We start from the raw sequence: 18701 nt of genomic DNA on the forward strand, positions 1-18701 counted from the left end.
CAGACCTGGCGGCGCCTCTCCGTTGGTCGCTTCCTGGAAGATCGCCAGCCACTGCCGGTCAAACGCAACAGCCGTTATTCTGATGGGGCAGGACTCGTGTTTGAAATCAAGCATGCAGAAAGTGGTCCACAAAAGAAGACGTGCTTGGACCAAGATAACTGCATCGCCGAAAAGAACTATGGCAGCTATGGTATCATTGCAAGCCACAGTACCACCTATGGACCCCACTGCGTTGGGCTCACCAGGAACGGCCACTTCGGTGTTGTCGCAAGCTGCAGTACCGCGGTCCCCCGGGGCTGCTGCACCGAACTCATCCAGATCGTCAAGTTTGGTTTTACCGCAAGCTACCGCTCCACCGCACCACAGAACGACGCCGCTTCTCCAAGCTCCTTGAGAACTTCGGTGTTGCCGCAAGCCACAGCACTGCGAGTCGACGCAGCTGCTTCAAGCTCCTCGAGACTGTCAACTTCGGCATCGCCGGTGGGCGCACCTGGACCAAGCTCACGTGCGCATCGCATCGACACATTTTACATGGAGGCTGAGTGTGCGGAGCGCGAAGAACGTGCAGACAACGTGAAGTCTTCCTTGACAAAAAAGTGTGCGTCTTCGTGGAAGTTCGAGCTTTTAGGCATCGGCACGGTGAGTGACGACGACGATCGCGGCATGGTATACGTCATTGTGGACATGAAAGTTTTGCAGACGCTTTTCGCATCCACAATGTGCAGTAAGTGTGGGATGGCTACTATTGAGCTCAAAAAGTGCTATGAGAAACAGTACGGCCTAGCAGTGAGGCTATTGCTCGCGTGCTCAAGTTGCCATTTCACAGAGCGGCACTTTTGATCGCCACGAGTCACCGGAGCATCAAACATCACGCCCTTTGAGGTCAACCTCAGGGCAATGAAAGGCATACAAAGCATAGGAAAAAGGAGTGACAGCCCTCGCGGACTTTTGTGCCACCCTGAACCTCTCCCACCGGGGCCTTCACACCACAAGACCTTCAGGGGACAAATAGAAACCATGGTGCGAGCTTGCCAGACAGTAGCTACAGCCACAGAGGCAGCAAGCATGGAAGTAGTCAGAACCCTCTACAAGGACTTCCTCAACCCTGTAGGAAACGTGGACGTCATTTTTGATGGCACCTGGAAAACCCGTGGCCACAATTCTAACGTAGCTGTGGGGTGCATTATTGAACTTTACACAGGCCTGGTGCTGGACCATGTCGTCCTTTCTCGGTATTGCCGTGGCTGCCAAGGAGCACCTGACCCCAATGATGATGGCTACGGTGACTGGGCTATAACCCACAAGTGTCAAAAAAACACTGACTGCAATGCCAGACGGATGGAGACGGAAGCAGCACTGATCCTGTTCAGGCAGTCCCTGCAGAATAATGGGCTGCACTACACAACGATTCTGTCTGATGGCAATAGCTGCACTTTTCATGCACTGACTCAAGACAGCATCTACGGATACTTAGACATTGAAAAAGAAGACTGTCTGAACCATGTCCATAAGCAAATGGGGACAGCCCCTCGCACCTTGTTGGAGAAGAAATAAGGCCAAGGAGTCTCTTGGTGGGAAAGGGAGACTTACCCACTTACCCAGGATAAGATAAAAAAGATAAACTATGATGACATAACAGGCATGATGTTCCTGCAATGCAGAAGGCAGTGCAGGCCACACTATTGCACATGACTTCAACGGACGAATCCCCTGATCACAGTCATTGTCCTGAAGGTGATGACTCCTGGTGCTTCTTCAACCATGCCCTGGCCAACCAAGAGGAGCCACCACCACATAAAAACCTTCTGCCAAGGTTTACTCACAATGCACTAGAGCCAGTCTTTGCAAGGCTAGGTAACCAGGCCCTCTTACAGCGCTGCAGTGATGGCATGACACAAAATGCCATTGAGTGCCTGCACTCTGTGATCTGGACCCAAAGCTCCAAAAACAGACACGACTTATTGCTGGCTGTGGAAAGGGATGTTGCTGAAGCAGTGTCACGCTACAATCAGGGAATGACAAAAACCAGCAAGGCTGTTGCAGTGCAGCTTGGCTATAGTCCTGGCAGCTCCCTCATTCGAAGGAGCCTTGAAAAGGACAAACAAAGGCTTTACAGGTCTAAGAAAGGTCACAAAGAGACTGAAAAGATGAAGAGAATGGCCAAGAAGCACAAGCCTGACAAGACGCAAGATTACTGCCCAGGTCTTGTGTGAACTTGTGAGAGCATTCAAAACTTGAAAGTGACTTCCTGGGTGTTTTTTTTTTCATCAAATGCTTTTGCCTTATGAAAGGTTTGATAAAGTTTCCATGAATTGATTTCAGTAAATTTAGTGTTCTTGGGCTCAGCAACACCTGGGCAACATGTTAGAGCCCAAAGGTTTTCTATTTGTTCAATAGGCAAAAGAGCTACAGTAAAACCTCGTTAAACCGTACCCGCTTAAACAGTAGTTTCGTTTCAAAAGTAGTAAAGTCAAATCCCCGACTCAGCGGCCATTGAACATAATGTGTTTCGTATCCGCATAAACCGTACCAGCTTACTGCGTATGCACCGATTAAAACGTAGCGTTTGAACTTTTCGTCGCGCAAACACGGCGCTGCGCTGTCTCCATCAGGCGGCCCGGCAGAACAACACGCCTCAGAGATCAGAACAACGGCCTCCAAGCGCCCTGTGCGTTTGCGCGTGAAGCCACATCAACATCAACATCATTTCGACGCGGTGCCAGAGAGCGTTATGGCGTCGTGCAAGCGAGGACTCGCGTCGTTCCGAAGCTTGGATAAAAAAGACGCGGGGTGCTCAGCATAGAAGAAAAATTAGACATCGTTCGTGCTATCGAACGTGACACGAAGAAGTCGGCGCTGACACGTAACAGGGATCTGCTGTTGACTAGTGTGTGGCATTTGGAATGCGAAGAAGTTGCTCGGCAGCGCTGCTGCGACCGCGAAGATATGTCGGCTTCGAGGTTCGACTTTTCGCCGTCGTTGCCTCTGTTGTTGCCGAAGTGTCGACTAGCGACAGTGACGAGGACGACACAAAAAGCGATAGCACGGGCGATTCAGGCCCGACAGTGGCATAAGCTGTGCGTTGCGTCAGCCTCATGAATGCAATCATCGCGACGACAATAGGGGCGCGATAACGTAACTCTATTCCAAATGAAAATTATTCCAAACTCCGGCACCCGTAATGAAAGAGGCGCCCCCGGGACTTCTGCAGCACTACTGCGCACGTGCACAGTGAATATGTAACACCAACGAGGAATCTGCCATGCAAATGTTTGCCGAGAACAGGGGGCTGGCTGAAAAGCTGGCACGCAGCTTCAGTAAGTTTGAGGCCGCTGTCGTCGGCGTGCTAGGCCGCCGCGGCATCAAACGAAAATAACGCTTTTGTCGCGCGAAGTGAATAAATACTGCATGTTTTTTCCCCTTTCATCGCACTCTCTCTGAGTTCCGTTTTCGACAGGTAAGTGGGCGATCTCATGCTATTCGGTTAAACAGTACTACCGTTTAGTACGTACCTTTCCCGAGCTCCGGCCAACTACGGTTTAACGAGGTTTCACTGTAGTGGCAGTAAAACTTTAAATGCAATTTTCTCAGCTTTCCTTTTTTCGTCAAGTGCTTTTGCCTTACGGATGTTTTGATGATGTTTACATCAACCGATTTCAGTGAACTAGGAATCATTCTTTTTAGTAATATTTCGGCTATATCCTAAAGCTTTACGTTTCTTCTTAAGTGTGATAGATTAATAATTAGATCAAATGTAGGCTAATTACTTCCACATTGTTTTTTTTTCCGAACTTTGCTATTCATTTGTGATAACCACAATTACTTTATTGGTATTTGCTTAGCTTTAGGATATGCAGTGAGCCTTTGGGAATGTCTACATAATCTTAAAAAAGCTATTTTAATGAGAAATTATTAAAAAGGTCCATAAGACATGACCTAATTAGGAGTATTGTATTCTGTCATATCTTTTTTTCCAGGTGAGGTATTTTAAATCTAAACACATATTTGATATCAGCATTCTGCAATATATCTCCACACAAAATTTAAGCAATGGATGTCGAAAACTAAAAAAGAAGCTTTCAGCACCCTCACCTCCCCTTAAGGAAAAGAAAGATTAGCTCACAGGGTCCTTTCCAGGCCCCTGATACGCAGTGTTTTTAGAGTGGTCGAGGGAATCCCACCACTCCTTAGGCACAGGCTGCACCAAGTGGCTGGGAGTTATGTCCATCGCCTCTTGCGGGGTGCACTGGTCTTCTGTTCTTGCAAGCAGTGTGTTCGCTTTGAAAGCCTCGCCTCAAAAGACAAGACCGCGCAGCCCACCACCCCAGAGGTCGATGGGGTCCTCCTTCAGAGACGGCAAAGCAGCACCAGCTGCTGTCGCCAAGCGAGCTGGTGGCACAGCCACAGACACTTTGTGGGCCAGGTCAATGCTAGAGTTTGCTGTGGCATTGCCATCTTACATGCTGCATCAGCACACCTTACGGTATGAAGAAATGAAACACATTTTTGTGCTTCCTGAAATGAGGCATTCTTCTTTATCTCACGTGTAGGGATATCTTTCTCTTTCTTCCACATGGGACATGAACGGAATTAGGCGGCATGCCCACTGTCGCAGTTCGGACAGTGGAGCGTGGCAATACAGTTGTCAGAAGTGTGTTTGGACTTGCCACATTTTGACAGGTTGTGACACGCAATGGCCGGGGCAAGTGAGCCCAAGACCCACAATGAGGAGCCACGGTTCTCAGAGGTCAAGCGCGGGATCAACAGTAGTTGACCGAGCGGAGGAGAGGTGGCATGAGTGCGAGGAAGACAGCGGCGGGAGTGAGTGAGCATGCAGGAGGAGAGGTGCTAACAGGGGGATTTCGAGTGTGATTGTGTGGTGTGCATGGTCGGCGTGCGGAAATAAAGGACAAGTTCAGGATGAACGTGTGCCGTGTCGTTGAGCGTGACAACTGGGGGCCCGTTTGGGATTTACGTGGACATGGAGACAGTGAACGTTCGCGAAGAACTAGTGCAGCATCTGCTGGGGCAGACGAACGGATCCACCGTAGAATGCGAATAAATCGCGGCAGTGGTCGGACAAAGACTGATGGTGGCCGAGGCAGTGCCTACGGGTTCTACGACAGTGGCGGCGGCGGTTCAAGCGGCGAGCGACTATGCTTCGCGCTCCACAGGAGGTCAGCCAGGTCAGCCTCCACGGTATATGGGGTTCAACAACCCTCGGTCCCCTGTGGAATTTTCGGACTGGCTTGAACCCTTTTGTTTGGTCAGTGGTGTCGCGATTGACAAGAGGCTTATGCACATTGTGTCCGCTGTGCTGGAAGGTAGCGCGAAGTTGTGGTGGTGATTTGTGAACTCGTTTGGGTCGTGGCAGGAGTTCACCACGGCGTTTATTGCGGAGTTCTCCTCCATTGACGTGAAGCGCCGCTTGAAACAAGAGCTGGAGCTCCGAATGGAACATCCCCAAGAAAATTTTAAAGAATTTATAAATACAATCACGGCCTACTACGACCGGATTGGCGGCGAAGTACCCGAGTCAAAAAAGGTTGACCGCGTGCTATGGCAGATGCACTCGCAACTTTGGTGGAGTGAAGGCAGTTCACCAGTCTCACGGAGTTGGCAAAGGCCGCTGACAGCCTCATGGAGCGTTTTTGGAGGCGCATGCAATACAAGCCACCATTGCCTCCGACTGACCTAGTCGCGAGGGACTTAGCCTTCCAGTCGGCTATAAACATGGCTGGCCTGCCGGGTACACAACCCGGAGGTTTGATCACAGCGGCTGCCACGCCGTTCCAGTATCCGCCGCCGGCATCCCCCTGGCCGTTGCACCCCGTGGCAATACAGCCCTCCTACCACCGAAACCAATTGCACAGATTGGCCGCATTCGCCACAAGGACGTCACATCTCTCAACGCCGTCACATCCGCAAAGGTACCAACCGCTTCACCACGGAAGATTCACCTGCCATCGCTGCGGAGGCGTCGGTCACATAGCTCGCGAGTGCCCTACAGGTCAGCGTGGCGGCCCGCCCCGCTGCTACTAATGCAACGGGATCAGACATATCTGCTCTCAGTGTGCGGGAAATGGGGTACGGTAGGTACTACACAGACAAACACCTACGAGACTGCGCTGCAAGTAGTGGCCTTGGCCACCAACAAGGAGCCTCTCCTGGAAGTGCAGATTGGGAACACTACGTTCCAGGCCCTACTGGACACAGGCTCGACTGTGAGCTTGCTTGGAGTGCTGGTGGCAAGGGTAGTGGTCGAGGCAAGCACCAAACCCAAGACACAGGAACATGCACTGCGCCTGACAACAGATTGGTCTCTGTCAACGACTTCCCTCAAGTGCAAAATAGAGTGGGCCACAAGCAGCCGCAGTCAACGCTTCCTGCGTGTGCCAGACTTGTGTTGGGACATTGTGCTGGGCAGAGATTTTTTGACAGCAACAGGCATCTCTTTACATGTATTGTATGGGGAGCACAAGCGCCCATCTTCCCCCGCGCCGTCGCGTCGAGAGCCGGCATAGACAGGAGAGAGGCGCACTATGCCCTCTCCCGATTCTACCTCGCTCTCGCGACGCGCGCGCCCTTCCTCCCCGACTAGCAGGCAGGTAGCTGATGGGCGAGGAGGACATTCCCCTCGCTCAGGTAAAAAGGTACAAAACAGCGCGACTGGGAGAGACCCTCTCTCTCTGAGGCCTGACCCCTAACCTGCCGGACTGGAGTACCTGCCGCAACCCGTGAGTGGCCACGTTGCCCGACTATCCCGGGCAACGAGGCCAGCCTATTTATTACTATTACAGAGAGGACGTCCCTCTGCCAGTGTTCTTTATTGCCAGTAGCAATAAACATTCTTACAGTTGACACTGCTGGTTGCCTTATCCGTTCGAACCCGACGTAGCCGCGATTCCCACGCTACGGGTTGGGGAGTAACACAAAGCGACTGCGTGGGGCTAGATCCGGAGCCCGCACGCAGAGTGGAACCCCCCCATTTGGCGCAAACCCCACAATTGCTGAGTGGATGGACTATTGGAACCGATCCACTGTGCATGGTGCCATTTGCTAAGCGCGTAAAGGACCAAGCGACAGCACTTGCAATAGGAGATGGAGAGTCGTACCACTTGCACAGTCTCTTTGAAGAAGTGCTCATAGTTCCGGGCATAGAGAACATGCACCAGGCTGGCACCAAGGAACTACAGCCAAGCATGAGTAAAGTTCTCGATGACTTTAGCCATTTGTTTACTACAATTCTGGGATGTACCACCCTGGCTCAGCACCGCATTGACAAAGGGGACAGTGCGCACGTGAGATGCAAGCTACGTCCAGTGAAAGCGAAGACGCAAAAGATCATCGAGGGCTGTATGGATGGCCTCCTAGAACAGGGCCTTATAAGACGAAGCACCAGCCCTTGGACTAGCGCCTCAGTGCTCATTGCAAAGAAGTCTGGAGGCTACCGGCTCGATGTAGACTACCGGCCGTTAAAGGCACGCACTCGAGTACCTGCCTACCCAGTGTCTCGAACAGACTGGCTGCTAGCGCAATTGGGCCGAGCAATGTGGTTTTCCAGCTTTGATCTCTCCCAAAGGTTTTTCCAAATTCCTGTTTGCGAGGCTGACATAGCTAAAACGGCCTTAATTTGCCATCAAGGTACATTTGAGTTTACGAGGATGCCCTTCGGGGTGGCAGGTGGTCCAGCAACTTTTCAAACCCTAATGGACCGGGTGCTGCAGGGAATCAATCATCACTTTGCTATGGCATTTTTAGATGATGTTCTTGTATACTCAGAGACACTGGAGAACCATGCTGAGCATGTAAGGGAAGTGCTGCAACGCATTGAGGGTGCTGGTCTTACGATTAATCTAAATAATATACAGGTCTGCGGTCAGTCCCTGAAGTTTCTAGGCCACATCATCTGCCTTGGGCAGTGCAGACCAGATGAGGAGAAGGTGCATGTGATGCTGGATTACCCAAGACCCAGCACAGTTAAACATTTGCAAGCCTTCCTGGGACTTGCCGGCTACTATAGAAGCTTCATCCCTCACTTCTTGCTGACGAGACATCCACTGACCAACCTTTTGAAGAAGAATGAGCCATGGCAGTGGGAGGAGTGCCAAGAGCAGGCTTTCACTGCACTCAAGCAGGCCTTAGCTCAGGATGCTGTTATAAGCCTCCCAGATCTAAATCGACCCTATGTGGTGGATACAGATGCAAGTGGCATTGGAATTGCAGCTGTGCTACTGCAGGCTGGCCCTGATGGACTGCAGCCTGTTTCCTTCATTAGCAGAGTCCTTACAGCGGCTGAGAGACATTATACTGTCCAGGAGTGGGAATGCCTGGCAGTAGTCTGGGCAGTGGACAAGTTCAGGGCATATCTTGAATTTACGGAGTTTGAGATACACTGTGACCACTCCTCCCTGGCATGGATGTTTAGTACCGACCAAGCTTCACCCAGGGTCAAGCGTTGAGTTCTTCGGCTGCAGGGCTTCAACTGCCGAATCAAGCGCAGACGAGGGCTGGCAAACATACCCACTGATGCCTTGAGTAAAGCCCCTCTCCAGTGTGAAGACAGCCCAAGTGACAACCTGCATGAGACACTGTTCCCCATTGCTGCTCCAGAACCTGAAGGCAAAATTACATTTGATGAAGTAGCTGTTACCTCGAAGAATGACTCTTCGCTATTGAGTGACACAATACAGCTTGTACAAGAACAGGCTCGTGATGACTGCCTCTTAAAGCTGAAGGCAGTGGTCCAAGGGACTCGGCTCCCAAGCTCGGACACTGATCATCGCCTTTTTCGCGATCTGGCTGAAACAACGGAACTGCAGCCAAACAGACTGCTGGTTCAGCAAAGAGGTAGCAAGAAGGTAGCATGGCTACCTAATCACTTGTGGCAGCTAGCATTGAAGATGGCCCATGACCATCCCACTGCGGGCCATGCTGGATTTTTCAAAACTCTGAGGCGTGTTGCTGCATGATTCGTCTGGCTGGGTATGCGAGCGAACATATCAAAGTATGTGCAATGCTGTACTGTCTGTCAGTGCACAAAAGATCGGCGCAAGAAACCGGAAGGCCTCATGAGCAGTCAGTGGGCAACATCACCCATGCAAGAACTCAGTGTCGACATTATCGGGCCCTTGCCAACTACATCTTGGGGCCACAAATACTTGCTGGTAGTTATTGATAAATTTACCAAGTTTCATGAGCTTTTCCCTCTACGAGCAGCAACAACTGCAACAATACTAGAGTGCATAGTGAAAGTCTTCTGCCGCCATGGCACACCTGTGCAAGCCCTTTGTTAGCACACTATGGCGCAACCTTTTGAAACACTGGGGCATCAAAGATCGCCACACAGTGCCTTACCGGCCGGCTAGCCAAACGGTGGAGTGTCACAATGGCACAATTAAGCAGAGTCTACAGGCATACTGCTCCAACCACAAAGACTGGGACCAGCATATACCCGAGATCGGCCTTGCCATGCGTACTGCCGAGAGCGTTGTCACTGGATATACTCCAGCGTTGTTGTGTTACGGCCGCGAGTTGCGCACCCCATGGGAACCTGCAAGTGACAAGGAGGACACGGAGCCTCCGAAAGCAGCACACCATGCACTTGTTGCAGAATTCCAACGGTGGCTTGGAGAGGCCCTCCAATATGCTCGGTCGCATCAGGCAGCTGCTTCGAAGGTGCAGAAATCCTGTTACGACCGTCATCGGCAGCCAACAACCATCAAAGAGGATGACCTTGTGCTCCTGGATTCTCATACCTTGAGTGATGCGGCCAAGGGCGTTTCGGCAAAATTGGCACCGCGGCAAAGTGGACCTTATTTTGTAGTCAAACGATTAGGCAACAATGACTGTTTTGGGCAATCCTACTACAGGATGTCATCGAACTACCACCCATGCTGATCAGTTGATGCTCTACCATGAGCCATTGCTTCTCCCTACCAGCATGGCTTCACGATTTGAGGCGTGGGGGGGAGAGAGTTGTGACGCGCAAGGGCCGGGGCAAGCGAGCCCAAGACCTGCGATGAGGAGCCACGGTTGTCAGAGGCCAAGCGCGGGATCAACAGCAGTTGACTGAGTGGAGAAGATGTGGCTTGAGTGCGGGGAAGACAGCGGCAGGAGTGAGCGAGTGTGTGAGAGGAGAGGTGCGAATGGGGGGACTCAGAGTGTGGTCATGTGGTGTGCATGGTTGGAGTGCGGAAATAAAGGACACGTTCGGGACGAACGTGTAGCGTGTCGTCGAGCGTGACAAGATCAATCGGCCTCGGCAGCTTTGCGAGCCAAATAACATAACAGATACAGAAAGAAGAGTGAAAACATACTGGTCCTGATGTGCAGTGTCACCACCAATATCAGAAGTAAAAGAAAGGCAGCCAAGGATATAAAATGTAAATAGTCATACACCAATATAAGAAAAGTCCAAACTTACGATCCAGACAGCACAATGCTGCTTGTCAGGCAGTCAAGCGTCATAGTGCCGCCTGAGAGAAGTACATCTTCTAAGCCTTGCGTGTACTGCACCACGGAGGGTAGGGCCAGGCACACGTCAAGAAGGATGTCACCTGCTCGCTCTCGTTGCAAACTGGCCACATTTTTGGCCAGCAAGAAGTTCTGCACGCAAGCATGGCACATAGCCACAGGTCAGCAGCAGCAGCATGTAAGAGCCAATGTCTAAAAACAGTTGAAGCTAGCAACACCAGGTGCATCACTTCACTCTATTTTTTAATGGATTTGAAGCCTTGATTTGAGGTACCGTATAGTCTCGTGTAAGCGCCACACTTTTTTACAATTCTGATGAGGTGTGGCCCTTACAAGGGATTGAACTTTCTGGTCAAAATAGTGGCGCCACAGGCAGCGACTTGTGTACACCCCGGTTCCCCGGATGTACCATTGCATCAGAGGTCAAAGTGCAGCTCTCGCCATCTAGCAGCAGCACGCAGCATCGGTGCACCAAACACGATTTCTTCTCCACTGGAAGCTTTTTGCCCCCAAATTTCGGGCGGCCAAGTTGGGAGTGCAGCCCTTACACGAGTCTATACGTAACCAATAGAGATTATATAACCTGAAGTCTTCATTTAATCAGAAACTTCAATGCAGTGTTTAATCAGGTGCTGCATAAACCTTAACTGGCGCACGCAGTATTACATTCGAACTAACATTCCATTCATGTCAACAATGCTTGATCACATGGCCACACTCATTACCGCCCTCTCTTTCTAGAATTACCCCACATATTTGTAATTATTCAAGGAACTCCTGTCAGTTTTTTTTTTTTCTTTTCTGAACTCTGAGACTCCTGCTGCAATACAGTTTACCATGTGTAGATAATACATCATGCTTATTGTAATAGATTTGACAACTGGCTTTTCTTCACTAACATGAGAAGACAAGTTGCTCTCAACAATCTCTGCTCCATGCTGTCTATATTGGCCTAGTATTAGCCTGAAGTTTGAGTGATGCCCTTTGGTGTGCGATATCATGTGTGGGACTCCAATGCCATGCACAGTTCCTTGCTTTGTTGAGGCTGTTTGATGCAAGCGATAATCTTTTGTTCCATTTAAATAGATCTATTTCATTTAACTTTACAATACAGTTGCTGCAAATAAAAAAGAACCAGAACGAAAACGAAAATATTGCAGTGTAGGGGGAGCGTCATAGCACAAAGCTGTCAAACCGGATGTACGCTCTTATACTTCAACCACATACTTTGCTGTTTCCATTTTATTTGATGCCGACAGTGCCCAACTTACTTATAGCCTGTTACCAGTGCGGAGCCAGGATTTTTTTTTTTTTTTTTTTTCTGGTGGGGCGGGGGAGGGAGGCACACACCTAACCAGGGAGGGGGAAGAAGGGGAGAGAGGGGCTAGGAAGGCCGTATACTAACACAGAAATTCCAGGCTGGGGGGAGGGGCGGGGCCCCTGGCTATGCCACTGCTTGCTACATTCTTGTTATGCAATGTTAGGGGACTCTGGAGCATGTGGAGTCCCGTATGTTCTTGCCCAAAATTTGTAAGCATTAAATTTTGTCAAACATTTACCGATACTCAATATTCTATCTGGTATTCGGCTTTTTTTTTTTTCTTCATTCAGTTTGATATTCGATTTGAAGTCTGCTACAGTCAAACCTCGATATAACAAAGTCCTCCTTGCAGCCGAAAGCTTTGTTAAATTGAGAGTTTCGTTAAATCGAGATTTGTACATTTAAGCAATGCAAATAAAGGTGAGAACAATCCTGGCAGATGGCAATTTGTGGGCAACACACTAATCGGCAAAATAAATTCATGAACGCTGGAATATTTATTTGACCTTAAAGGGCAATTCCATCCAATTCAAGTAGAAGCGAAGAACTCGAGAACTCTGTCAGCTTTACCTGCCACTTGCTTTTCATGAGCGTCGGGGTTGCAAGGCGCTTGTAAATTGACAGAGCTACGTGTGAGTGCATGCCCGCATGCGTGCATAGATCTGCTTCGGAGTAGCTGTGCTGCTTACCACCTGGAGTTCTTCGTCCAAGTCATCATCCTCCATTCCTATGTCTGTGACACTCTGGATTATTGTGTTAATTGTCCAGCTCTTCAGTTGTCACAGTGCAAGCATCGCTGAAGACAAATTCGTCGAGCGTCACCTCAATAGGAGCACTGCCCTGATTGCAGAGACGTTGCCAAGAGTCAACGATATCCGTGGTGGATGCCAAACTTCGTCGCCATCATTTGCTTCACACCCCACTTTATTCAAACATTCTCTTTGAATCCTGCCTTCTATATCGAGAAACCACAAGTACAGGGCTTTTTCTATATCGACATAAGCCGCTTCCTTTAGCTTTTTTCTTTGTTGGCCTGAACCACCGTAAACTGACAGAGCTACCAAGCCCGCCTCATGTGAATGCACACCCGCATGAGTGCAGAGAGATCCAGTGCATCCATGATTTGTTTTGGTGTAGCTGTGCTGCTTGCCACCTCGAGTTCTTCGTCCGAGTCATCATCCTCCACACCTATGTCAAACACAACATTCCAGTGCACGTTACACCCGGTGGCTGCCGTCTCACCGCTGCTAGACAACACTCACCATAACTGGTTGCGGGAGGTGCAATTCACAGTAGTGGAATTGGGAAGCCAACTGGCCACCCTTGACCAGGTCCGGCGAGCTGCTGTAACCAGTGGAGCCCTGGATGAAGGGCTCTATCCACCATAACCGAACCTCTACTACAATAAATGCTTATTCTCTCTCTCTCCATGCCAATGTCTGTGACGCTGTGGATTATTGCATCATCGTCCAGCTCTTCAGTTGTCACAGCACGAGCATCGCTGAAGACAAAGTCCTCGAGCGTCATGTCGGTGGGAGCACCGCCCTGATTGCCGAGAAGCTGCCAAAAGCCAACGACATCCATGGTGGATGCCAAACTTTAATCGCCATCATTTGCTTCACACCCCACTTCATTCAAACGTTCTTCTTGAATCTTGCCTTCTATATTTAGAAACCACGGGTACAGGGCTTTTTCTATGTCAACGTAAGCCACTTCCTTTAGCTTTTTTCTTTGTTGGCCTGAACCACCAGCACTGACGGCACTCATGATACTGTCCTTCAATTTAAAAATAGTTAAAAGTGAGCTCGATGAAATCCCATACATTTCAGCAAGAGTCTCCTTTTCGCCACTCATAACTTCGGCGATAATTCTGGCCTTTACATCAAGGCACATTTTTCTCTTGCGAGGTGCACCGCTCATCGTGAACAGGCAAAAATAGCCTACACACAAGATCAAACCACCAACTGGGTTTCATACGTACGCAAAATATGGCGCAGCGGTACGTTCTGCTCCACAAATTGAAGGCCGCCAGCAAAATTTGTGCGTTAAAGGGCGCATGTAAAGTGCTGTTTGCCCTGCCAAAGCTTCTATCATTTTTATCTGCCTGTCAAGGAGGCTTCTGGTATATGCGTGCGATGCAAAAGGACTTCACTAAATCGGGCTTGCAGTTTAAAATGACCTCATCAGATCGGGAAAAAATAATAAACACATGGTTTTCAATGGGGCAGAGAGTGGGAAACGAAAAAATGTATTACTTTGAGAATTTCAATAAATTGGGGTTCTTTATTTCGAGGTTCAACTGTATTCGGTATTCGAACAACCCTACTTTGAAGTAACAGAAGAGAAAGAAATAAGCATTATCTCCCGCCTTTTTAGTAAGTTGTCCATCTTGCAATGACTTGTCAAATGGACGAAAGGCAGGAATTTTTACAAGAATGCACTTTCACAATACACATTGGGTGCAGGCAACACGAGGCCACACAAAACCTCTGTAATGTGCACCACTCCCTGCTGTCACAGCATGTAAACCATTTACAAACCTGAGTATTGTTTGCATTTTTCCAGGAGCTGCCAAGTGTGACTGTGCTCATCCTGTGCGAGCCAATTTCCTCCTGGGCAAGCATAACATTGATACCAACACATTGCTGATGCAAACAATCAGTAATGTTGTCTATAGACCTTTTCGTCTGGCAAGGAGGAAAGGGTGCACAGCGAGCCTTTCCTCCTCTCTCACTTGTGTGATCTGGCACGGCGCTGCTTGAAAGTATTGCTGTCACGTGCTGCGGAATGATTTGGAGATGTTTTAGCTCATACTTCATGAAATTTACGTAATGTTCGTTCATACAAGGTCGTCAGGGAACCAGTGTGTAGCCTTTCAGTGCATCGATAACTACAGTATGTGGAAATATTTCTTGGGGGTGTAAATATGTGACGAGCATCATCAGCCGCGGTGTGTGTATGTGTTGTGAACTATTTTGGGTGTATTGGTTTTAATTCAACAAAGAGAACCGGCGTCTGCGTATTGCCATGAAACAGGAAAATCTGCTCACAATCTGATCACTTGGCATAGGAACTAAAACATATGAGCTCATGCCCGTGTACAGCCAACCTAATGCAAGCCCCAAACATCTAAGTGCCAAGCGCTATCAAATATTTGTGATACACTGGTATCGTTTTCAGGCATTTCAAGTCTAGTAGACTTGAAATCACTATGATATGTCTACGCTGGCCTCCTGTATAAAGCCAATGGCGCTGCTCAACACAGCGACTGCGGTTGGTGAACCAGCACGATACATACATAACCTATGTGCTTCGGCATTTCCTCTTCTGGCCTGAAAAGCCGTAATATCAAAGAGGGACCACATAAAAAGAATGCGACGGATATTTGTGAGGACAAAATTTCCGTAATACAGGTGAGTATGTCGTTGAGAATGAAATAAACATAACAGAAAAAAAAAAGAGAAAACGGGTTAATGCCACAATAAGACCTCGCATGGTCATGCCGCATAATGTTTATAGATGCATAAATAATGTCACGTGCTTGGACCATGCGCTATATAGAGTAAAGATATGTAATCCAGCATCTACCACTGCTTCGGACGCTCGAGCAGTTCATAAACGGTCGCTTTGCTGGGCAGGTGTCATTCATACTGTAAGGTATGCTGTTATTACTAACCAAAACTATTTTATTCATGGGTGTAGGCCATATTCACCGAACCAAGTGGTCCCGCAATGTAATCTACAGCCAACAGTTTGAATGCTTCTCAAAGTACAACAGCACAACTTCTACCGTAGCAGAACGCTACCCACGCTGTTATGATTGTCACGCATGTTTCATTGCTCCTAAACTGCAGCTTAGAACTAAAGGAGAATACTGCTATAAGGTCACACTAGTGAATGGAATTTTTAGAAATACGCAAATGATTTCCAAGGCTGACTGTAGGCTTAAACACATGTGCACACATAGCGATGTGTGCTCCGTCTGCCTCAATGCCAGCAAAAAGTCCTGCCATGCCAACTTAAACCACTTCAGTACGTCTCACAGAACCGTTTTCCATCTACGTCACCACTCCACGTCACACTAAATAGACAGGGCGAGTGCGAAAACAAATGCCAGAAACCAGCGCCGAGCATATACCTGACATACAAGACGGAATGCTTGCCCAAGCCAGCATGCCAACTGCCCATAGATGGCGCCACTGCATACACAATATGGTGGCACCCACGAAAGAAAGGTCTACAGACAGTAACTGAAATACCAATCTGTAATAGTAAACCAACAATGATGCCTATATGACCTACAAGTTGAAGCCACAGTTTGGACAGCTGTTGTAACAACAATGCCAACAAAAATACTATGCCATTCTCTGTAGAACTGGCCTTAGGGAGTTCAACTGCTGAGCAAAACACTGCAGAAAGTGAACTCTGCCTGGATGCCAGCATTTTTACTTACTTGTGCTCAAGATAATTTGAAACAAGCTTCTGAACCTCAAACACATGAACTACAGTACTGGTCAGCTGTATATGCACACATTTTTGCTGCCGCCTCCATGATGCAAAGGTTAAGCCTAGCGCACCCATTGAGTTTGTGCATGTGCAAGCAGTTGTTTCTAGCAGCATGGAAGCAATTCTAGCGGAGACCGCTAGAATTCTAGCGGTTACTGGTGGTTTGTAACCACCAGTAACATCCAGCAGTACTTGTTTCTATGAGTGCCATAATTGGAAAAGTTGAGTATATTTTATGTATGCTAAGTTGGCATGCTAGTTATTTTTGGCAGAGTGCTGCTTCCGTTTCATGTCATGCAAATAACAAGCTGTGACCCCTCCAATGCAGCTTAAAGGAAAAGAAACATTTTGAGCCACTGCAGCAGATAACACAAGCAGTGGGTTGCACTTTATGTCAAAATCTACGAATGCGCCAGAGTTGCCAGACTAACAAGAAAGTGGAAACGTAAATAAAAAATTCTAATTTTAGAATCTAAACAACCACATTTTCTCATTCTTCCAAGTGGTCATTTCATGTAGCCTGAACACAGTGAAATGAAGAGTTGCATTTCAATTATGGTGTTATGGTCCCTTTAAGAAGTAATACAGGGCATCTTAAAATTATATTCTAGTGTGCCCTTGCCTCCAAGTAAAAGTTCATACTGTATTTCACAGACACAATGTGTGTATAACAGAAAACAGACCTAAAGATATGCAATAGCTTCAGTTCCCAAGTTTTCACTGCAGAAAAGTGTACAGCAGTAAGAAGCACCTTAGCTTCCATTCCGGGGTCGATGATGTGACTGGCACTGAGGTCCAAGTCCTTATCGAGATCCGTGCTAGCATCCGACTTGGGCCCCAAGGGGTTTTCCAGCAGTGGGGTGGACAGCTGCTCCAGGATGCTGCTGCTAGGGTTCAGCCAGAGCTGCCGCAGCTCTCGTGTGTCGTCTCGACGTCGTTCTATTGAAATCAGGTTCATGGTTCACCATTAACCAGTGGAACAGATTCTATCTTTACCACAACTAACGAACGCTTACAGTATACATGAAACCAGGTGTACAGATAAGTTCAAAAGATAGGAAATCTAAGACTGGCTGCAGATGGATGGGTTTTATAAGCATCCCCTGGAAACAAGGTGGTGGCTGATGCTACCTAATTCATTATTTTGCCTTTATTCTGTGGTTCTTTTGCAAAGATTTTATGTACAGTGCTGTTGGATAGCAGTTTCAGGCACTAGGCACAGCCCATGCCACAACTCAATATTTCCCGCATGCATGCGTACTAAATCACATGTTAGACTCAGGGAAAACACTGAGTGTTTAGCTCAAAACACAAAATGACGGCCAGCTTACTTGATCTCAAAAATCTAACTAACTGTTCAAGGAGACTAGAAAGCTTTTCAGCCTTTTGAAGACCTGTAACCTCAACTTGACAAAATTCTCACTATAACCACCTTTCTGCCAAATGTACGCCTTTTTATTGTTGAGACTTAGCTATATAGACTCAGCTGTAATGTAGCCATTAGACAGTCTTAGTTGGGCGTCTGCAACTACCCACTTATGCAGTGCGTGAGGTCATGCGTACATAGTGAAGCGTGTGCACACGAAGCGACAATAGTTGGCCGGGCGCAAAAGTTGAGAAGGGGATTGCTGACTTGCACATGCAGGAGTTGGTAGTGTGCTACTTAGTGCCGCCATATGCCAGCTTCTGAAAGTGTGTAGCCAATATCAGCTGACACAAAGTCAAACCACAAGCTGGAGTCATATCTTCAGCCAGAGCCATATCGAAAAATGCGCTCTCGTGGACATGCAAGAACCCACGAGAACATCCCGCAAAGCCTGCAGAGCCTGCAGCGGATGCTACACAGCTTTCGAAAAGCTACGGGCACATGCAAGAGACCGTGCGTGCTCCTACATACAGTGCATGTGCACTGTCGTCTCCACGAGTTTAATGCGCACACAGAGATGTTGCGAACGCCCAACAAAAACTGTTTATTAAACTGTTTATTAGAATTTTTATAGAATTGAGCCACAAGAAAACTTTTCATTACCTTGCGGAAACATTTTAAAATTTTATTTACATGATGCAGCACGACTTATGCAACATTCCAAAAATGACAGCACAATCAAATGAAATCAAACGCGAAAGACGAGCTGCACTGCATGTTAATTTAAAATTAGGTGAATTTTGCGGTTTCACATGCCAGAACCATGATCTGATTATGGGACATGCCGAAGTGGGGGACTTCGGATAACTTTTGACCAGCTGAGGTTCTTTAATGAGCACCTAAATCGAAGTACACGGGTGTTTTGCATTTTGCCCCAATTGAAATGTGGCCACCGTGGCAAGGATTTGACCCCATGACCTTGTGCTTAACAGCACAACACCACAGCCATGCACTGCATGTTCTTGCACGCAT

The 18701-nt window shown here is 48.2% G+C and overlaps 1 protein-coding gene across 4 annotated transcripts in view; it reads right to left on the reverse strand.

Moving 5' to 3' along the window:
- The window catches only part of poe (E3 ubiquitin-protein ligase-like protein poe), a 549114-nt gene that overhangs the window by 488437 nt on the left and 41976 nt on the right, over positions 1–18701 (reverse strand). For all 4 annotated transcript variants that reach the window (XM_075691124.1, XM_075691117.1, XM_075691109.1 and 1 more), the window contains exons 5-6: positions 17055–17242; positions 10427–10608 (exon numbers count right to left, since the gene is read on the reverse strand). In XM_075691124.1, the coding sequence (XP_075547239.1) occupies positions 10427–10608; positions 17055–17242 (370 nt within the window). The remainder of the gene's footprint in view (positions 1–10426; positions 10609–17054; positions 17243–18701) is intronic.

This window comes from Dermacentor variabilis, chromosome 1, assembly GCF_050947875.1.
Source record: "Dermacentor variabilis isolate Ectoservices chromosome 1, ASM5094787v1, whole genome shotgun sequence".
Taxonomy (NCBI): Eukaryota; Metazoa; Arthropoda; class Arachnida; order Ixodida; family Ixodidae; genus Dermacentor; species Dermacentor variabilis.